The sequence below is a fragment of the Balaenoptera physalus genome (genome assembly GCF_965194825.1).
Source record: "Balaenoptera physalus genome assembly, chromosome: 9".
Lineage (NCBI taxonomy): Eukaryota > Metazoa > Chordata > Mammalia > Artiodactyla > Balaenopteridae > Balaenoptera > Balaenoptera physalus.
Genome location: NC_138888.1, coordinates 8,433,003 through 8,455,678, shown reverse-complemented (window position 1 = coordinate 8,455,678; position 22,676 = coordinate 8,433,003). Strand labels below are relative to the sequence as shown.

Sequence of the window (22,676 nt, the reverse complement as noted above, 5' to 3'; positions counted from 1 at the left end):
TTCCTAAAAGCATCTCCCTATGTATGTCTAACCTTACCACATGAGTTGGTAAAACCGATATAAATCACACAGAGAGCAAGTGGAGAATTTTCTCTCGTGTATAATAAAAATTAACACAGTGGCTCTGCAATAAAATTGTGTATGTAGGGACCGCATGTCATTTACTTTTAGAATACCCCTAAGGGCATTCTTAACCCTTCGATCCTTGTCCTTTTGTAGCTCCTACCACAGCTCCTGAAAATTTAACCGTCTGGCCAGTCAATGGCAAACCTACGGCTGTCACTGTAGCTTGGGATGCGCTGCCTGAGACCGAGGGGAAAGTGAAAGGTAGGAACCTCATTACTTAAAGTACAAGAAGCACGTGGGAGTGAAATACCCCAAAGAGAGCTGTGTACATTGACTCTGATAAAAACTGGTTCTAATCGCAGGCTTGGTGACTGCAAAAGCAACAGGGAAACAACACACCTATACGGGGTGCTAACGCAATGGACAAGGATATTTCATGAAGGGTTTTCATTGTCAGTAAGACCCAGGTCATCCTGAAGATGACTTTTCATCTTCCCTCTATGCAGGGATTTTGATGCTATTATCAAGAGGGCTGTTTTTTTTTTTTTTTTTTTCTCATTCAGTATTTAATTTTATTTATTTATTTATTTATTTTTGGCTGTGTTGGGTCTTCGGTTCGTGCGAGGGCTTTCTCTAGTTACGGCAAGTGGGGGCCACTCTTCATCGCGGTGCGGGGACCGCTCTTCATCGCGGTGCGCGGGCCTTTCACTATCGCGGCCCCTCCCGTTGCGGGGCACAGGCTCCAGACGCGCAGGCTCAGTAGTTGTGGCTCACGGGCCCAGCTGCTCCGTGGCATGTGGGATCTTCCCAGACCAGGGCTCGAACCCGTGTCCCCTGCATTAGCAGGCAGATTCTCAACCACTGCGCCACCAGGGAAGCCCCTAGAGGGCTGTTTTTAATTGTATGGATGTGACATCATAACCTTTAACCAAACAAAATGACACCCTGTTTTTCACGCTGTGGGCCTTTTCATGGTGCCAGTAAGATCATGGCAGGTAGGAGTGAGCAGAAATCCCACGGGACCATAAATGTCTCGAACGGGACCATAAATATTTAATGGGCTTGAAAATCAAGTAATAAAATAAAATGTTAAATAGATTTTTTTCCCTATTTGTCAGCATTTTGAACAATTGATTTTGGGTGGGAGGCTGGTTGAGGAAAATATGACCTTAAAACAGAAAAAAAATACTGTAGATTAAAAAAAATGAAAATAGCATAGAATATCCACAACTAGTTAAATTTTAAAATGGTCTGTTGAGAACATTAAATAAAAGCACAGATAATTTCTTTTTAATGTAAAAACATTCAAGAACCTTTTGGAAGTCTATCTGGAGACACTTAAAAGGGTGGTGGTGAGGGTTCCCCTGACATCGCCTATACAAATGTACTCTAAGGCTACTTTTTATTGTTGCTTGATTTTGGAAGAAAACTCTAATATGGAAAGTTTGTGTAAGCTTAAGAAAATTCAGAAAATTATCACTGATCTTCTTTGAGAATTTCTTAATTGAAGAAATTGGGTGGTTCTGTTTTATATTCAACTGTAAGTTATCTTTTCTGACCTATAAGGATAACTTTTCACTGAACGGTAGAAATTACGGAAGGTAGAGGTAGGATAGTATTTTCTAAACTTAATGCTTTCTCACTTCCCATGTTTTTAAAGAATATATTGTACCATTCTTGCTCATTTTTTCAATAGAATAAATCAGAAACAAATGAAGAGAAAAAATATTTAGGATACCCCCTTTTAATCGTTCTTTTTATGACAGTTTGAACATTGGCTTCTGTATCATTATTGTGATGCTGAAAAGACTTCTGAAACTTGAATAAAGACATGTTTTAGCTGACTACCTTTTTTATAAAAAAAAGTTATGAAGTTATTTTAAAAAAGTCAGTTATTGCTCCTTTGGTGACCTTATTACCATGCTACTTATTTTTTTCCCCTCTCCCACATCTTAGTTTATATTTATAGCTCTTTGGCAAAAGAAGCTCCCTGCTAGTCAATTAAATATTGCCAGAAGTAATAAATAGCTACTGAGTTTTTATGTCCAAAAGAACTCATGTACCTCACTAACCTAAAGGTGTAGTGGTAGGATTGTAAATTCATAATTATCCTGGGGCATTTTTTATGCCTGAGAAATAGAAAACATAATAAAAGAATATACTTTGACATGGTTAAATTTTTTCCAGATGAATTGAATCCACAAAAAAAAAAATTAGAATTACAAAATTTTGTAGACAGTGGGTTCTTTTAATTCTTACTTTTGACCACCACAAATGACTAGTTTGTTCATTTTCAATGAGAAAAGAATGCTGGGTTTTTTTGTTTTTTGTTTTTCAGACAAATGTACTTTTTAAAGATTAGAGCTTAGGGAAAAGGAAAGATCATCCATGCCCCCCCAGGAAGTATGATAATTGCTTGGTCATTCTGTAATTTAAATTATTTTTCTTGGTTAACTCCTACTCATATTAATTTGATAAGTTTTGTAAATCTTGAGTTCATTGGCAGGAAAATAGGCATGAGAGTTTTTAGTTGAGGGTGAAAATTATGCTTTAAAATGTGGCTTCCTTATGTTGCAGTATTTCCATATAAGCATAGAGATATATTAGTTCCTTGGACTGAATTTGCTATGATTTTCAAAGGCCCAGGGCATTATATGTTTATAGATATAGCCAATTAAGGATGGAGACATTAAACATCACATAAATCCATGACTCAGCAACTTTTCCTCACAGTTTTAAATACTGTGAAAAATCCTTACCCAAATATATTAAGAACTTTCATAATTCCTAAAAAAGTGAAATTATATTCCAAATATGGAATTTATCTGGCTTAATGCACAAATGCAGATAGCCCAGATTAATAAAATGGAACTCTTAAAAGGTGTCAGCAGCTATTCAGAATCAGTTCCTAGGAGTGGTCATTTTTTTTCCTGTGGTTTCTTCTCTTCTGCATACAGTCTGTCATAGTAAATTAGTAAATAAACACAATGAAGAAAAAACCCAAACACAAGGGTAAATATTTTTGGTAAATGTATGAAGACTGGCCTCCTGGGGTCCATACAGTTAGTTTGCTGTATATGGAAAGTTGCCAGCTGACTGACTCCGTAGGCCTGTCTGGTAGCCTGATTGAATTGCCCGTTCACCTTCTACTGTGTCTTTCTGCTCCAGCTACTGACTTGGCGTGCATCGCTAGAGAATTAATTTTAGTAATGCACGTTCTAATTCATCCTGCCCATACAGTCTGTCTACTGGACACAGGACTGTTTTCAGTTTCCTCCTTCCAACCGTCTGCCAAATCATTTCAGAATACATTCTTTCATACGCCCCGGCTCTCAAACCATTTGGAGCAAAGTCCCTCACCTATCCTGGAGAGACTACTTCTGCCCTAGTGGATGGTCTGCAGCCTGGGGAACGCTATCTTTTCAAAATCCGGGCCGCAAACAGGAGAGGATTGGGGCCTCATTCCAAAGCCTTCATTGTCGCTCTGCCAACAAGTAAGTAAGCATTGTGTATTTGTGGCTCTCTTTTTCTCCCTCTTCATTACTGCTAATTGTGGTGTGTTCCTTTGAATCACGCTCTTGGGTTTAGAACGGCTCTGTTGATGAATTTTGGGGTTAAGGTACCGTATTGATGTCTATAATATTTTTGTGGTCCCTTTAGAAATGGGTCTCCCCAAACGCTAAAATGTTATTGATGGCTAATAACATTAATTACTATTATAATAGTAATTATGAATTATCTAGTAATTATGTGACTAATGTATTCATTATGTGATTCATCTTATATCATTGTGTAATTTGGGGTTTATGATGACAGGGAAAGAACATTTTTACAGGCAGAATGTGACATTCTTTAGTTGTTAGCTCATTTTAATGAATAAATGGCACATAAAATTTTTATAGTTTGTATGCCATTATTTTGGAATGCAACCTTACTCAGAAGAATTTCAGTTACCTTGTTTATCTGCTCAGTATCAAACCCCAGCAGGTTAATACAAACCAAAATTGGAGTGGGGTGTTTCTGGACTGCGTTTTCTTTCCTGCTTGTCTACATTTACACCAGATATTGGGAGCTTTCTCCTTCATTATATGCTGTGAGGATCCACAGTACACTGCAATATTCAACAGTTCTATCCTAAAAAAACCCTGAAATAGATGCAGTTTGCTCCCTCTGGATCCCCCATTGCTATATAAGTTCTTCTCCCCTTACGGCATCCCTTCCCGCATTCCATCCTGCTCTCAATAAAGGGTAAATTATAGGGTACACATAATATAATGTTTTGCCTACCCCAGGGGTCTTTTTATTTTAGGCTTTATTGTGGGATTACAAATGTATCCATTATAAAACGGATTTTAAGCAAGAAAAAAGCAAGTAAGGACATGTCATGTGGAATAGGGAACTCTTTGTAATGCCTCAAAAATTACAAATTTGTTGCTCACCCCAGTCATTTGCAAATTACACACAACACATCTCCATATAGCTTTCAGTATAGATCATTCAACATTTTGTGCCAGGCTTGTGTGTATTTCTTGCCTACATTGTAAAGAATGGCTATAATGCACTTGTAGTATCTTGACAGTTATATTAAGAAAGTCCTATATAAGATTTTGTGCTTACAAAATCAATGAATTACTTCCAAGTACTCATTTCAGAATTCCTTCAAATAAGCCATGGCATAGCCTGATTCAATTTATAGAAACTCAATACACATATTTTCTAGGACTATGTTACTTAAAGCAAAATAGAACTTTAAAAGAGATTGCTATAATTGGGAAAATAAGTGTCATGTCTAAAGGAGGAGAAGTTATCAATTATTATTACTAACTTTAAACACCTCCATACCGCCATCTTACTCATTTTCCGTTGCATATCTTTCATATTTCTTCTTTGACATCAAATCCTTTAAAATCTATTACAGCCCCTGCCAGTGAGTCTGATGTTCAGCAGAAAACAGACACGGGAGATCATCACAAGCCTGAAAAGCCCGAGCCTCCCTCATCTTCGCCCAAAGCTCCAGCTTCCTCAAAAGACACTCGTTTGCCTGTTTCTCCCCAAGGGAGAAATGCCAAGAACCTGCTTCTTGACTTGAAGAACAAAATATTGGCTAATGGTGGGCTGCCCAGAAAACCCCAGCTTCCCCCTCGGAAGAGTGAAGGGGTGGATCTTCAGTCGACAGAAATCACCGAGGAGGAAGCGCTGGATTCCCGAGGGCACCCACCAACCTCGCCCTCGGAGACCCAAGGCCAGAAGTCCCAGCAGAGGCCACCAAGTAGACCTGCCCACCCGGTCCTCCCTGCGGGGCGGACTCCAGGGAGAGCCCGAACGCCGGGGCTGCCCCGGAAAGACGGCGTGGACAAGCGTGGCTCCTCGGCCGCCTCTCACCCTCGCCCAGGGGCGCCCCCCTCCGCCTCTTCGGTCCCAGCCCCTGAGGGCCCCGCTCACCGCCCTTCCAGCCCTGGTGACAATGACTCCGTGGGCCAGGAGGAGGAAGGGCCAGCCGCAGGCTCCCCGCAGCCGCCTCCCAAGAGCGCAGCCCACGCCCGGCCCGCCCTGTCGCCCGGCCGGCACCCAGCCTGGGGCGCCCTGCGCGACAGAGGCTCCGCGTACCACGGCGCAAAACCAGCCTTGCCCGCTCTGAGGGCGCCCCACTCTGAGGATGGGGAGGAAAATTCCAGGGCTTCAGCCCCACCCGCGAGACTGTCTCCATCCCACGGGGCTTCATCTCGGCTGCTGCCCACCCAACCACAGGCCGGGTCCCCGCTCTCCAGGGGCGGGAAGGATGGTCACGATGCCCCAGCCGCCAAGTCCACCGCGCCGTTGCGGGCTACCCAGCCCTCCTCGGTCTCCTCTCGTCTGCCCTCAAGGACACAGGCCTCTGAAGGCGCAGATGACTCGGACGGCGGCGGCGACCATGATGCTGAAGAGGAAGCGAAGCAGGCTGAAGCCCCGGCCCCGGCATCTCGGTCCCGGGCGCCTGTCTCTGGACATTTCGGCGCGCTCAGGAACAGGCCCTTCGCTGCCCCCGGGAGATACCCACACAGGCTTGGCGGCGGCCGCGGACCCCGGTTACGGCCCCCCAGCTCCCCGCCGTCCACCGCGGCCCCCCGGGTTCCCTCGACGGTGAGTTCTCACCCAGCTTCTGACCACAGGCGAGGCTTGGGCGGCCACGAAGACAGCGAAGAAGAGGCAGGAGACGAACAGCCGCTCCCGGCCACCGTGGCGAATGACCGCGCGTCTTCCTCCTCCGGGCAGCCTGCCTCCCGGGGCGCGGACCACCTGAGAAGAGGCCCCCAGAGAGCGGCGAGCCTGCAGCGGAAGGAGCCCCTCGAAGAGAACCCCAAGGCCGCGGGGACTTGGGCAGGGGCGCATCCTCAGGCCAAATCTCCGCCCTCTAAGGCGCAGGATGTTCAGCAGAGCTCCGACGCGGGCGTGGAGGGCGGGTCTCCCCAAACGCTGTCTCCTGCGCCTCGCTCACAGCACCACCCCGGGACCGGCGTGCCCCGAAGGATGGGTGCCGGCTCCGCCGCTCCGGAAAAGCAGCCTTCATCGGCCGTCTCCGCGTCCCAGCAGCAGCCCCGCGGCCCGCAGAGCAAGGAAGAGGGGCGTCCGCCTTCCAAACCCCAGGCCGGGCGTCCCCACCCCACGTCGCAGGAAAGCGCCTCCTTCTCAGACCCTTACTCGTCCAGAGGCAGGCAGTCCTCCCTCACGGCGAGCTCCCAGGGGGGTCTTCCCGCGTCACCCCAGAATCAGAGCGAGGATTCCGACGACAGCGCAGAAGCGGAGACCAGGGGCATCCGGGCGCCCGCATACTCGGCGGGTGCCAAGGTCGCCACCCCGTCCCTTCCCAAGCACCGCCAGGTGGAGGCTCAGGCAAGAAGCGCCGGCGACAGTCACCTCCGCAGACCCCCAGGCAGGCCCGGCAGCCTCCACCCCCAAGCCCGCCCCAGGCTCCCCGGCAGAGCAGGGCCCCAGGCGGTGGGGAAGAAGGACGGTGCGTCCCAGGCCACGCCATCCAAAAGGGAGCCCCTGCCGTCAAAATCGCAGCAGTCGGTCTCGGCCGAGGAGGAGGATGAAGACGTGATGTTTTTTAAAGGAGGAAAGGACAAGGACAAGGACCCACCGTCTTCCTCTGTTCCAAAGTGGCCGTCCTCCTTCATCCCCAGGGGCGGCAAGCACGTGGATGGGAACATCGCTAAGGGGGAGACAGAGCCTGCTATCGTGCTTGCGCCTCCCAGAGTGAGCTCCCCGCAGGACAAGAACGCCACCCCGCTGAAGCGTCCTCCTCCTGCACCTCCGGGCAGCTCCCCGAGAGCCACGCACCTCCCGCCCAGACACCCCCCTCGCAGCCCTGCCACCCCAAGCCCTACGGAGGGCACCCCCTCCCCGCCGCGGTTCACCACGCGCGCCCCTGCCATCTACTCGTCCACCACCCCTATGCTCTCCTTGCGCCAGCGCATGATGAACTCAAGATTCCGGAACCCTTTCTCACGCCCGCCTGTGAGACCCCCTTCCAGACAAGGTAATTTGTTTTTAACTTAACATTTTCTTTACGGTTCTCAGCAGTGTTCGTAGAAAGTCCTGAGAGCCTTTTATTTTATCGAGCATCTGCTCTGTCCAAGCCTTGTGTTAGGAGCTTTGCCGATATAACACGATCGCACCCTCTTAACCATCGCCTGGGTTTGCATTGCTTCTCCTGGTCTTCGGATGAGGAAGCCAGTGCTTAGGGGTCTGAGTGGTTTGCTGGAGGCCAGACAGCCGTGAAGTGGCTGAGCTGCAATTCCATTCCCAAACACTAACTCCACAGCCCTCGGCCATTCCGCCCTCCCATGCTGCTTCTTTGAGTTCCTTAACATATGCTCTAAATCTGAAAATATGTCGCAGCCGGGATGCCAGACTCAGGTTCCTGTGTTTTAGGTTATTGTTAGTTGTCCCTGTGCCAGGGCATATTAAGGAGTCCACAGGAAGGAGTATCTCCCTGTGTGGGCTGGATCTTGTGCTTGTTGTTCTGCATATAAAACCCTCAGCTGAAAATACCCCGGAACAAACTCAAATGTCTTGGGTGAGGATCGCTCAGGCATTGCAATCAGTGAATGTTGTTTCAAACCTCCAGAAGAGGCATGTTAAAGGCGAATGTCACACAGCGGAGTAGCAGGCCGATGTGTGACTTAGGTTGAGGACGGAATGTAGGCAGCTGTGAACTGGAGTCTACATGGACCCCAGGGCAGGATCTAAGGTATTTACCCGAAATCTGCATTCAGTTAAGTGGTGCCTTACCCTCTCCTTGCATGGAATCAGGGCTTAATAGAACACTTTTGAATGAATGTATTAATATTTGTTAATCTGTGCAATATGTTGTTAATTTAGCCCAGCGTAAAGACATAGAACAGTACCCCACGTGGAGTTCAGTTTTCCATTAAAACGGACTCTTTTACACAAACCTAAGACCCTGATAATAGATGTAAAACCCACATTCCCTTGTACATAGAAAAAACTCAATAAATTTTAAATTTTCAGTAACTATTTGAGCGAGAGAAATGTCTCTGACCTGCAAATAGTTGTCAGGAAGCCCAAGCACTTTATCTGGTGGGCCACGCTGGAGCAGAATGCTCCCAGTGGAGGCCTCAGCCAAACTGCGGCTGATCAGAAAGGGCATGAGGTGAAGAGAGAGGGCAGGTGCAAGGAGCAGACAGATAGCAACTGAAGGCCAGCCAGCTGGGCCTGCCACTTCCTCTCTGAGCAAATACTTCTCAAGCAGCCCCACTGAAGTCAAGCTTTTAGTCAGCTCTGTGGGTTTATGCTCTGCAATTGACGGTTGGGACCCAAGTCAGCTAGAAATAGTGAGCATGTTAAGTATAATCTGTGGAGGAGAGCAGGACAGCATCTCGTACACTGTAGAGAGAATTATCCCCATCCTTCCAACTCTCCTTCCCTCCACCTTCCAACTGGCTAAAATAAAGCTACAGCTACTAGCTTTAAGGTCTTAAGCCTTATCTGGAAAATTTACTTATGCTGAACATGCTTATTCCCCCAGTAATGTCAGAAAACTGTGACTTTACCATACTTTTCATAGACATTCATATTTGTCATGTAGAAGTCACAGTTTAAGACTATCATTATCTAATATATTTGAGCTATTGGTTTAAAATTCTGTTTAGTGTTCCTGTTTGAAAAGATGTGTTACTACATATAGTTTGGCATGAAGCCAACTTTCCAGGAATGTTGAATTTACCAGGTTCTGTTGTTGGATTTTTTTTGTTTCTGTTTTGGTTTGTTTTTTGGGTTTTTTTTTTGTACTGTGTAGGTTATAATGGAAGACCAAATCCAGAAGGGAGAGTACTTCCTGGTAGTAATGGAAAACCAAGTGGACAAAGAATTATCAATGGCCCTCAAGGAACAAAGTGGGTAGGGTAAACTTCTTTACACATACCGGTTGTTTTCATGCTGTTGGGAAGAGAAAAATGGTGGGCGTTGTGTAATAAAAAATGAAGCGGTCTTTTTTTTTTTTTCTCTAGTTTTAACCACTTGTATGTCAATATACTTATACTATATTGTTTCTTCCAGTGCTCAGAAAAATCCTTGATTCTCCTGAGTAACTAGTTTGCTTTCTTCTCATAACTAATTAGGTCAGACATGGGCCTTTGTTCCCATTTGCCTTGATTGGTTAGGAAGGTCACACAAATGTTTGGGCCAACCAGTTACAGAAAACCTGAGGCACAACCTCTCAAATGAACTTCTTTTTTCCCACTCCCGCCTGATAGCTTTATTTTATTTCTCGTTATTGTTCGATTAAAGAGTATACATATTTTCTGTAAATTGTCTCAAATCCTTTGTAAAAGGAAGCAGGGTAAAAACAATTGAACAAACCAAAAATCCCTGAATCAAATAGGCAGTTTTTATCAGATCACCTTTTGAACCTTCCAACAATTTGACCAAAATAAAAAATAAGTATTAGTGCTTTATGCATGTTTAAGCTAAATGACTTTAACTTCCTGGGGTTAAGATAAATGTTTAGGAGTTTTTGGTGGGTTGGGGGTGACAGGCAGAACACCTTACAATGTTCAGAGTTTTAAAATATTTTTTCAGAGAATCAAAATATTATTTATAGTAGAATTCCCAGTCAAAACTTCCCATTTAAAACAATAAGGTTTAGGAAAACATACTGAAGAACTTCAAAGAATTTTCAGTCACAGGTGACCTAAAGATCCATTTTATCATTTCTCAAAGGAACAGAAATTTATGGAAGGAAGAATGCATATTAAAGCAAAGTGTCATTGTAAACAATTTTGAATTGAAACTGCATGGAGTAGATTTCAAAAGTAGGGTTTATATAAATAAGTTTTATTTTAATTACTGAGACAGCACCCAACAAAGTGGCCTGCTTGCAGGGGCTCCTCCAATGTCCTGATTGTGCAGAGTCATGGTTTTCAAACATTGGTGAGCATCAGAATCCCTGGGGGGCTTGTCGGTGCAGTCTGGGTAGGGCCAGGTAATTCTCATATCCGACAAGTTCCCAGGTGAGGCTGGGGCAGCTGGTCCAGGACCACACTTTGAGAACCAACAGTGTAGAGTATGAGTTGTTTCTTAACAGAGATAATAATACCTTTTGTTCAAGTTTTATAATTCCTTAGAATATGAAAATTTTGCATGCATACTGTAATAGGCAATTTAATTACAAATTAAATTGGTTTTGTTATAGCAACTTTGATTTTTAACACTAACAGCCAAATAGAAACATGTCATGTTCATGGCAAGAAGTTAAAACAATTCAGAAATATATGAAAAAGACAATAAGCATCGCAAACCACTTCTTAGAAATAACCACTGTTAACAGTTTGGGATATAATCTGTCCAGAATTTTCTCTCTGCACTTTTAAGTTTATATACACAAATGAATATATTTTAGTTTTGCAACATAATCAGTCCTATAATCTAAGTCTGCATCAGGATATGTCAATAAATACAGAATTTCCACATCCTTTTCATTGGCTGCATCGTATTTCACTGGATGGATGGGCCATAATTTATTTAATCTCTTTCCTCTGTTGATGAACACTTAGGTTGTTTCCTCCTGTTTACATACTACAACATATTAAATGGTAAAAGTATTTTGAACATCTTTTGAATATTTGAGAAACTTAAAACAATTTACATATTATATAGATAAGCAATTATAATATGAAATGTGACTGTTTCATACTTTATTCTTATTAAACCTTATGAATGATGCTGACAAAAATAATATTTCCTATTCACATATGTTCATGTAGTTGGATTAAGGTGAACATTTTGAAATGTTCAACATATCCTTTAATCTGTGTCATGGATTTAGGTCGTGGATCTTGATCGTGGGTTAGTATTGAATGGAGAAGGAAGGTACCTCCAAGATTCACAAGGAAACCCCCTTCGAGTTAAACTAGGAGGAGATGGTCGAACCATTGTGGGTAAGTGAGAGTGTTTTTTAAGGAACGAAAGTGTCCTGACTTAGCTGTAGAGTGACAACTTCTCTCTTTCTCCTCCTACTCATTTTTAATGGGGGCCCTTGAGCCATGTGGAAAAGGAGGTGCCTCAGAAGGGGGCGGAACTTAGCTTCTTCCCTGATCCAACTGTCTTCTTACAGACTCCACCCTCTAGAAAAGGTGGCTCTTGACTTCATTCTTGGGATTGGGCAGTGGAGAGCAGGAGTCAGCAAAGCAGCTTCTAAAGCCAAACCCTGTCTGCTGCCTGTGTTTATATAGCCTGGGAACTCAGAATAGTTTTTACAATTTTAAATGACTGTCAAAAAATCATAGAATGATAATATTTGTGACATGTGAATATTATATTAAATTCACATTTCACTATCCATACACAAAGTTTCAGTGGAGCATAGAAACATGCATTTGCTGGTGTATTGTCTATGGCTTTTTTGCCCTGTAGTGCAAAGTTGAGTAGTGGCGTCATAAAGCTTAAAATATTTACTCTCTGGCCCTTTATAGAATAAGTTTGCCACCTTACTGTCCACAGTAACACTTAAGTCTTTAGGGGTAAGAATGAAGAGGGGGAAAGAATTACTTTCCTTACTGGAGACTTCGAGTTATTGCAGGTAATGGGGCATAGCAATGAAATATTTATATATTTATATAAGGTAGTACAGAGTAATGGACAATATAAATAGCCTAGAAATTTCTGGATAGCAGCAGATACTGCTCCCTCAGCTGATGTCCCTTTAATTATTTCTTTGCCTTTTACTGATGAAAATAGAAGCCTCTGAGAAGACATTTTCCGCTTGCTTTTTGCTTCCCCTGTGTCATCTCACCTTGTTGCACAGCTTTTGTTTGATTTTGTTTCAGATCTGGGAGGGACCCCCGTGGTGAGCCCTGATGGCCTCCCCCTCTTCGGGCAGGGGCGACATGGAAAACCCTTGGCCAGTCCCCAGGATAAGCCCATTTTGAGTCTTGGAGGGAAGCCCCTGGTGGGCTTGGGGGTCATCAAGACAACCACCCGTGCCTCCACCGCCATCACGCGACCCACGACCACCACGCCCCCTCGGCCCACCACGACCACCACCACGCGGCCAACGACCACCCGAACCACTACGCGGTCAACCACCACTACCACCGCCCCCGAGCCCACCACCCGCATCCCCACCTGTCGCCCTGGGACCCTGGAGCGACATGACGAGGATGGCAACCTCGTCATGGGCTCAGATGGGATCCCGGAGTGCCACCCCGAGGAAGGTAACCGTCTTCGTTCTACTGGTAACTCGCATGATGGCGCGCTGCGCTGCCGACTAGGGTCGCAGAGACTGCGGGGTGGTGAGTGGGGTGCACAGTGGGGCAGCAGCTGCAGGCATTTGTAGCTCACGGCGTTTATTGACCGCGCTGTGTCACAACTAGGGTGGTCAGATTTAGCAAACAAAAATACTGCGTGGGACGTGCTTATATGAAAACTTCTCTAAAATTCAAATCTAAGTGGGCATCCTCTGGTTTATCTGGCAACCCTTGTCACCACCCAAGTCAAACATCTGGCTGAAACATGGGACATTGTTAGTTTGGACCAGAGCTTCCCAAAGTGGGTCCCACTGGATATTAGTAGATTAGTACTTGTTATAATAATAATTATAATATAATAATAATTATTATTATACAGTAATTTTTAAAGAAAAGGTTCTGTGATTAGCTGTGTGATTTAAACAAGGTTAAAGGAATTTCTTACTGTTGAACTCTAACCGTTGAATAGTCTCATTGTGAATTTTCAAGTACAGTAGCATTTCCCAAGCGTGTTTGATCAGCAGTCCCTTTGGAAAATGCTTATCCTTGCGTGGCAGCAGGGGCCGCCCACTGGCTAAGACTGAACCCTTTCCCTGCTCTGGGACACCCAGCCAGGGCTGTCCTGCGCCCCGGCTGTGTCATCCTGTATTTGCCTCAGGCTCGAGAAGGCGAATTCACCCCCTTTCCCTCGGGTTGAAATGAATTGCAATGCAGGCTGTAAAGCTTCTGTCTTTTTAAGCTAACGCAGAGTGAAGACCCTTCATTTCAGGAAATCACACTCATGCCCCGAATTCTTACATAGCATCATTGACCTGATAAACCCAATCAGTTTGAACGTGAATGCTGTCTCCAAACTGGGAATTCTGTTTGAAGTTAGTCTTTCCATGGACAAGTTCCGAAGAAACAGGAACATTTGACATATCTGAAAATTTCACACCAAAGAACAAGGAACACACTGAAGAAGAGGACGACTGGGAAGAAAATTCTCACACTACCAGCTAACCCAGTGAGTACAAATTGGAATTTACCTTTGGGTTTCCAGTATGAAAATATTATGTATTTTCCTTACTTCTGCGTACTTTGATGTGTTTATTTTTTTTAATTGAAGTATAATTAGAACAGATATTTGTTTAATAATTGGTTGTAAACAGAAAAGTGACTATTTTGGATTTGGTTCTAATTACTACTACTATTATTATTAATATTTTACATTTTCTTTTGTCTCCTCTGATGTAGGCCTTATTGCATGTTCTTTGCATTTCCTTTGTATTTTGGGGCTTTTTAGTGGGCATGAAAGTCAAGATTTTTCTCGGTATTTTTGTTTCTTCTTTTCTTTGCAAATCATGATAGAGATGTGTATTTTTTACTTCACTCCTGTCCATTCGTCTGATAGCCTAGCCCAAGCCAAATTAGTGTCCAAGTGTTAATAATAATTTATCTCTAAAAGCAACTATACTCCAATAAAAATAAAAAAAGAAAAAGAAAAAGAAATGCAATGGTAGTAAAAAAAAAAAAAAAAAGTAATAATTTTCCTCTAGACAGCATTTTGAAAATAAGTAGAAAGTCTTGGAAAAAAAATTAAATTTGGGGAGAGCAACCTATCATCCTCAAACAATATCGTAATGTACTATAATTTATGATTTTAAAAATACTTCTGTATGGCTTACCTTCCTTTTTTATTTCTGCTGCTCCACTAACAACTTTATTAAACATTTTCTTCCTAGTATCATTTCTAATCATAGTTGTTTTTATTAAAAACATCTTTAATAATAGCTTTCTTAAGACAAAAATCACATGCCATCAAGTTCTCCCTTTTAAAGTGTATAGTTTTTAGCATATTCATAGAGTTGTGCAACAAGCACCACTATTAAATTCCAGAACATTTTCATCACCCTCCAAAACAAACCCTATACTCATTAGTAGTCACTCCCCATTCGCTGCTCCTCCCAACTCCGGGAAACCACTAATCTACTTTCTGTCTCTGTAGTTGCCTATTCTGGACATTTCATGTAAATAGAATCATATGAAATGTGTCCTTTTGTGTCTGGCTTCTTTCAATTAGCATAATTTGTTTTCAAGTTTCATCCACATTGTAGAATATGTCTGTACTTCATTCCTTTTATTGCTGATTAATATTCCATTGTGTGGAGAGACCACATTTTGTCCATTTATCAGTTGATGGACGTTTGGGTTGTTTCCACCTTTTGTCTATTATGATTAGTGCTGCTATGAACATTCGTGTACAGGTTTGTTCCTTTTTTTTTTTTGAATTCCTGTTTTTAATTCTCTTGTGTAGAGTTGCTGTGTCGAATGGTAACTCTCTGTTTAACTTTTTGAGGAACCACCAAACTGCTTTCCATAGCAGCTGCACCATTTTTATTCCCACCAGTAATATATGAGGTGTCCAATTTCTCTCCATCTTCACCAACACTTGTTATTATCTGTCTTTTTCATTCACAGTGGGTGTGAAGTGGTATCTCATTGTGGTTTAGATTCATAGTTCCCTAATATCTAATGATGTTGACATAGCTATTTTTTATACTTTCTGTGTATAGGTTCTGAAATTGAAAGGGAGCATGATTAAGTCTTGTGTCTAGATAAACCCTGATTTAGTGAATTCGTTTGATAAATGTTTCTTTATCATTGTACAGTGATTTCATTATGAGAAAACCCATGTGGTAATTTGAAGAGGATGGAGTAGCTCTTGTTTTTGTTTTTCTGGCTTCATTCATAATTTTGGAAAATAATGTCAGCAAATGATCATTAATCATCTACTCCACATGGGTTGGGGTCTGTGGGAAACATAGAAAAGTCGGTGACATAGCTGTGCCTCTGAAACCTCACAATCTAACGCACAATCTACCTGCAATTACAGTAGATAGAAACAGCTCCCTCTCATTAGGAAACAAAGTTGTTTATCTTTATGGCAGAGCAAGATGGGATTAAAGATCCGTTTCTCCAGGCCTGAGGCTTTGGTGTCTCGTGTCTCCTTTTGTTCTCTCATCTCTGTTGTCAGGTCTCATCAGTTCCCACCGATTCTTCCTCCGTCACATTTCTTAGACTTCATACTCCATTGCTAGGCTGACCCTATTGGCCCAACACTCAAATTATTACTCCTTACTGGGCTTCCTTACACCAGCCTCCATGCGTCTCCTATCCAGATGTGCAGCTAGACACACATTCCTTGAATGTGACTCTTATCCAAGCACTGCGCTTGCCTCAGAAATAGAAAGCATAGTCCCCGCTTCATCCACCACTGGAATGCAACTGTCAGGGCTAATCCTGGAGAGAGGTAGAGGTGGAAGGGAGCATCTTAGGGGGGAATTAGCTTCTAAAGACGGCTTGTAATTTGAAAATCACAGTCAAAATTATTCACGAAAATCCTCTGCATTATCTATAAAGTACAGTAGAGTTTGCCATTTCTTGGTTGAACACGTTCCAGTGGCCTCGACCTGCAAACACGCATCCTGTAAATGGGACAGTGAGACTCAGGACAGATGCTGATGTCAGTGGAGCGACAGTCCCAACTCTCTCCCTCACACTTCACCCCCAGAACCACCTGTACCGTGCCTCCCTGCCTCTTGCTCTGCTCTCGTGTTTGTGTTTTCTCTCAAGTACTTTTTTTGTTGTATTCGGTGTACAGTGGGCCCTCTGTACCGCGGGTTTCACATCTGCGGATTCAACCAAACTTGGATTCCTTGTACTACACTATTTTATAAAAAGGACTTGAGCATCCACAGATTTTGGTATTCACAGGGGCTCCTGGACCAATTCCCAGTGTATATCTAGAGACAACTGTAGTGCAGTTTATAATGTACACCCACAAGTGCTGGGGCTCCATGTGTATACAACCAATATTTATTTACCAAGCAAATTTTGGCCATGGCACTTTGCAACCTAGTAACCTGAAATTGCTGTTGCAGGGATGATGATTTAGAACCTGTGTTGTGATCCCTGAGAGAATACCTGCCCTTCCAAGAGTCCCCTCTTCAACCCCCATATAGCCGAGCATTTGTCATTATCTTCCATTGGCAAAGTCCTAACATTTTGTTTCTAGCCCTCCAATTTTAAAATCATCTTTTCACATCTCTTAGTCTTGGCTCCCCTGGTTAAATCATGCCCCTCTTTCCCTTAAAAACACTGCTTTAAAATAGTGTTCTGGGAATAACCTTGTGTCATTAAATCATTCCAGTAATTTAAGCATTTGTTATAGAGGCCATATTGTTTGCATATTCCTGTAAGCATAGATGCATATTATATGCTTGTTTCCAGCGTTTTGGTGCTCTTTCTCTCTCTTACACTCACACACACACACACACACACACGCACGCACACTTTTTTGCTTGCTGTGACTTCTCTATTAAATAATAAACTCCTTGCAGTAGAGACCGCGTCCTCTACTTCATCTCGGATTCCTCATGGTACCTAATTATGCATCTCTGAATATCCACACCATACCCCAAGCCATAGGCATTCTCTGTTTTCTACTGAGGAGTCTTTTACCAGCGATCCTTGTTTTTCAGGTTCCATTTCGACAGCAGATCTGATGGTATCGTGTGTGTCTGGAAATGTTACGAGCCAGCTGAATATCTTCAACAATTTGTAACATGACCTTGGGGCATGTTTTAGAAGAACATCAGTCATTGTGGAAAACAGTTCCCTCCTGCCACAGCGCACTCTCAAGACAGAGAATACAAACAGAATAACTGAAAATTCACTTGAGCTGGACCAACCAAATAATTTGCAAATATCCTTGGGTTTCAAACAGCTGGAATTTACCTTCTCTCTAAACTTCTAATGAGAATCTTTTTTATAGTTTAAAAAAAATATCTCTGGAGCTAATACCGGAACATTTTGCGCTCATTTTTTTTCATGACTGTTTGGACAAACTACTCAAGAAAATAAACTTGAGTACCACATGGTTGGTGGCTGGCAGCTACTTTTATATGAAGAGGTGGAAGCTTTGGACATTGATTCTGGGTTGGCTTATAAAACATCCAGTTTTATGTAGCTCCAAATGCTTCAAAATGGCATTCAGGTGGGGCAAATTCTGAGGGTCAGCTTTTCCCCCAAAACTGTAAATCTATTTCATTACATCTGGAAGTTTCTTTTACTTGGAATCAAGATGGTGCTATTTTAGAAAAATTATGCCTGACTTTATTTGGTCTTAAAACAAAAAAAGGAGCACTAAATCACTCAGTAGGATGTTTACTTTTGCCAGAAGACTTCACTGTCACTCATCTCAAGAAGTGATCCAAGTTCGCAGGTGAAAGACAGCGTTTCTGTTGCCTGGTGCTGGACCAGAGCGTTTCAGCTCCTCAAGGAATTGTGTTTAGTATCAGGAATCCATGAAGGAAACCCTATACTTTCCCCTTTTCTCGTTCACTCTGGGATGCAAAAATTGTACAATTTATTCATTTTGACCTGACCAAAAATAATAATGAAAGGAAATGAACCTGAGCTGATAATGAGGTAAAACAAGACTACGTTCTTGAAAGTTAAATGGACACAGGGAGGACAATGGTTTCTGGGAAACAACAGCCAGATAACTCCAAACGTTAGGTGGTGTCAACCTGAAAACTGTCTAATTTAAACCAGCCCAGAAGTAATTCCTCTTGGATCCAGGCATATTGACATTGGAATGACCTAAAAAAAACTCGCGTCTAATCCTTTTTCTCGAAATGCCCATCCTGAAAGGCGGATCATTTACAACTTCTCTTTTTGACTTTCGTTGGCCCCGTCAGAACATCCCCAGCGTCACCACCTCCATGGTGAGGCAGGTGGGGGGTCATGTCACGGGCCTCGGGTGTATGCGGGGCTTTTCATCGCAGAGGGGCCAGACAGGCGCAGAGGGGCCAGACAGGCGAGGCAAGGTTGCCACTGTCCTCGGCTGGTGGAGTTTGTTTCGGCATCACATTCATGAAGTTATTCAAAGTAGGCTCAGACAAGGCTAGTAGAATGATTACATTGGTGTATTTCTCAGGAATGATCAATGATTTCCTAGCAAGAAAACAATTCAAAATTGGTGCCTGTAATTTTTTGAGTGAAGGAGGTCGGTGTACTTTCTCATTCAATTCCCCCTTCATTATGCTGCGGAATGACGATTCTAATAAAGCGCCTTAAGGTTTGCAAGCAAAAGATTGGTTAGTCCAACTTTTAAACAGTGGCGGCAGTTTGATGAAGTATAAAGAACATAGTCCTTGGAGCCAAGGCCTTCAAGTCCAATTCTGTTCCAGCTCTTTGTCCTTTACCAGCTGTGTGACCCCAGGCATGTTATAAATCCGTGGTGTCCTTGGCTGAGAAGTGGGTATAATGAGCCCCATTTATCTTATGTGAGGATTAACTCGAACAATATATATGTGACAGTGCCTGATGCCCAGAAGGCAAGTGATAAATCCTAGTTCCTGCTTCCTGTCTCCTCACACCCCCTCTGCCTTTTAAGTGTGCCTTGAATTGAGAGTTCTGTATAATTGCTGTGGCTTCAGGTCAAAAAGAAAGGAATTCCTCTGAACTTTAAGGTGCCTCAAGATTTTACCAGCTACAAAGAAACGGTCTCCTTTTTGCAGCTGCATTTTCCTCCCACAAGTCGAGAAGTAATATATTGATCTCCTCCCACCTTCTCAAAAAAAGCTTCTGCTGAAAGGACCCAGATGGTGGAGGCAAAAAACGTATTTTTTGCTTTCACTCACCTTTCTTAACCAAGTTGTCATCCATGCGCGTGATATCAGTTCAGTCGTTAATAATAGTCATTTTAACAATGGTTCTTACAATTAGGGCTTTCTGGAAGACATCAAAAAAATCACATATAAAAGTCTATCAGTTGCATTTAGAGGATGATTTTGTAGTCATAATAGATCTCATGGTTTTGTAAATAAAGCCCTACCTGTTTGTAAAGAGAAGTTTGTAATCATTGGAATATTATTTCCAAACTTCATATGCAAGTTAAGAAGTCTAATCAGTACAGATTTATCTCCTGAGTCGTTGAGAGAGGGTGGGAGCTTAGAGGGGCAGTGAAGCCAGATTGGAAAACAGGAGAGGCAGGAGGTCACCCTGCTTCTGGAACATGTGAGTGGCAAGATCCCGGGGTTGGAGAGAATGAGGGTACCATGAACAAAGGAGCTCCCGGAAGAAGGATTTTTGTCCCCATCCTGGGTACCAGCTGCCACTCTCTGCTCTCCCGGATTGCCTGTTCTCAGGCCTGCAACATCCCGGGCCAGGGGGGGCCCTGGGCAGGTGGGGAGCCTGGGCACCGCAGAGGGGGGAGGAAGGTCAGAAACAGCCCCCTGTGCTGGTAGGGAAAGCTGGGGAGGTGTCTTTGTGTTGATCCTTGAGGGCATCCCAGTGCCCTTCTCTGAGTACAAAGGAGAGAAAATCTGGGTTCCAGCTCCCTTCCTTCTGAGGAAGCTGAGGAGCCCCTGGCAGGGGGCGCTTATTCCCCTGGAACCATCGTGGGGCTGGATCGCTGTGCCCTTGGCGTGATGCTGAGAAGAAACCCTGGGGCATTTGCTGATCCTTCCCCTCTCCTCCTTCACTAGATGAGTTCTCAGGATTGGAGACAGACACGGCAGTGCCCACGGAAGAGGCGTACGTGATCTATGATGAAGGTACGAATGTTTTTAAACACATTATTTGGATACTTTTCTGATGGGAGAATCTTATTTTAATGACTAAGTGGATGATCTCAATTTCCGTTTCCTTCGGAACTCGGGTGGGTGGCAACGCTTAGGGAAAGGTGGTTATACCGTCCCCTTCCAAGTTACCCCCCAATACAGGTTAACCTAAAGGAAAACAGTGTGCTTGATGCACAGATGCAGCTTCCAGACAAGCTCTCTGAGCCCCCCTTTCCCTCCCTCTCAACCCCTCCTTCCTCTAGAAATTCTGGAGCTGCTTCATTCTGAACCTCCCCGTCCCCCATCCACACTGTTAGTAAAATGACTTGGTTTAACCAAGTCCCCGCCTCCAGCCTTGACTCTTCCCATTCTCATTCTTTCCTTTCTCTCCTTTTCTAATTACATAAAAAAATACAGTGCTCTAGATGTGCTGATTTTCTTTTTTTTTTTTATCATAGCATGTTTTCAAGTCAAGGTAAGTTTCTAAGATAAAGAATACACATGCCTTGCATGACATCTGGAACAGTCACTCCATCAATGGCAACTAATCCTGTCATTATACTTATTACCCTGCTATTGGTCTGTGTGTTTTGTAAGTTACCTCCGAAATTGAAGGAATTCACGTGGAAATCTTGTCCCCACCCCAGTGCTGGCCTTTGACACTCGGGGTGTCTGTCCCCACTTTTGTGCTCTGCCTGCCTGCTGCTGTCTGTAGTTCCAGGGCTCTTAAATCACGAATGTGGCAATAATGTCACCTTTGATGCAATCACGATCGTTCCGTGTCGTGGTTTAATCCCCCAGTTTTCAAAAAAAAAAAAAAATGGACTTAAAAGAAAAACAGCAGATGTGAGAAAGCAAAGGAAGCTTTCTTAGCATCTTTGAAAATAGCACCTTTCTTATGATTTGGAGCTGTTGAAAGGGAGCAGAGTTTTCTTTTTTGTTAACGGATTAGTTCTCTGAATAGGATTAATCCTACACCCCTCCCCACAGAAAAGCCCATACACAGAAGATAAATTTTTTTAAAAAATCAAGTTTCTTTTCTCATGTGAGTTTTTTATGGCTTTAAAAGGGAAAATTATTTAGGCAGAGAATGGTCTTGGACCAGTAACAGGAGCCTGCAAAACTGGGTGAATTCTAAGGTTCTGTCCAGCCTTGATTCTAAAAATCTCATTTTTCTGGTCATTGTGTTTCTTTTTTTCCTTCCTTTCTTTTACCAGGAGCTGCTTTTCCGAGAGGACTGAAATGGGAGGAAATACTGTTTTGTTAGCAAAAAAATTCTGTTCAGGCATAGCATTTATCCTAGGGGGTGGCGGGCTGTGTGCGCGTACATGCTTTCGTGTAGAGATCAATCCTAAGAAGGTATCTTTTGATGGCACACACTGCCCCTTTTCTGGAAGTGCCCAATTACAAAGCCATCACATCGTTTCAGATTATGAAGTTGAGACCTCAAGGCTGCCGGCCACCACCAAGCCCTCCACCACTGCCGCCACTCCTGCCGTCATCCCCCCAGAAGGCTCCATCAGTTCCTACCCTGAAGAAGAGTTCGATCTGGCTGGAAAGAAACGATTTGTTGGTAAATAGAACTTCCTGAATCAGAGAGCCATGGGTTTTAACTTTCATTCTTTGAAGAAGAGCACAACTAATCCCTTGGATTGGCCAAGGCAGCGCATTTGCAGTGGTAGCTTATTTTCCCAGAGTGAATTTTCCATTTGGGCTGATTCAGCGAGTCATTCCTGTTTAGATGCACATGAACTTGCTTTCTGCAGAAGTTAGGAGGGGGTGGTGCATGCAGGAGAACGTTTGGTATCCGACAGAATAGAGTTTAGAGAGGCTGCCTTGTGTAGACGGAGAGGAAGGAACACTTTCGATAATCACCAGTCCAGGGAATATGAGTATTCTTATTGTAGTCAACTTTTCTGAGATGAGACTTCCCCTAGGCCTTGCCTGCACTTCATTAACTTCTTCCTAAAAGATGAGCAGTCTACTGAATTGAGCTACTTAGAGTGTCAAAGAGCTGAAGCTGTTTTCCTTCAGCTTTTTTTTTTAAATTAATTTATTTATTGTTGGCTGCGTTGGGTCTTCGTGGCAGCACGCGGGCTTTCTCTAGTTGTAGTGCACGGGCTTCTCATTGCAGTGACTTCTCTTGTTGCGGAGCATGGGCTTTAAGCACGTGGGCTTCAGTAGTTGTGGCTCACGGGCTCAGTAGTTGTGGCTCACGGGCTCAGTAGTTGTGGCTTACGGGCTCTAGGTG

At 43.6% G+C, this 22,676-nt stretch overlaps 1 protein-coding gene and 1 long non-coding RNA gene across 4 annotated transcripts in view; one reads left to right on the top strand and one right to left on the bottom strand.

Moving 5' to 3' along the window:
* FNDC1 (fibronectin type III domain containing 1) overlaps positions 1 to 22,676 on the top strand; it is a 101,253-nt gene that overhangs the window by 54,702 nt on the left and 23,875 nt on the right. For all 3 annotated transcript variants that reach the window (XM_082475521.1, XM_082475522.1, XM_082475520.1), the window contains 8 exons: positions 220 to 327; positions 3,372 to 3,560; positions 4,985 to 7,585; positions 9,368 to 9,468; positions 11,396 to 11,507; positions 12,396 to 12,782; positions 20,351 to 20,419; positions 21,855 to 21,998. In XM_082475521.1, coding sequence (XP_082331647.1) covers positions 220 to 327; positions 3,372 to 3,560; positions 4,985 to 7,585; positions 9,368 to 9,468; positions 11,396 to 11,507; positions 12,396 to 12,782; positions 20,351 to 20,419; positions 21,855 to 21,998 — 3,711 coding nt within the window. The remainder of the gene's footprint in view (positions 1 to 219; positions 328 to 3,371; positions 3,561 to 4,984; positions 7,586 to 9,367; positions 9,469 to 11,395; positions 11,508 to 12,395; positions 12,783 to 20,350; positions 20,420 to 21,854; positions 21,999 to 22,676) is intronic.
* Positions 603 to 22,676, bottom strand: part of LOC309667320 — a 220,272-nt gene continuing 198,198 nt past the window's right edge. Inside the window, exon 2 of the long non-coding RNA XR_014267703.1 lies at positions 603 to 947. This is a non-coding gene — a long non-coding RNA (uncharacterized lncRNA). The remainder of the gene's footprint in view (positions 948 to 22,676) is intronic.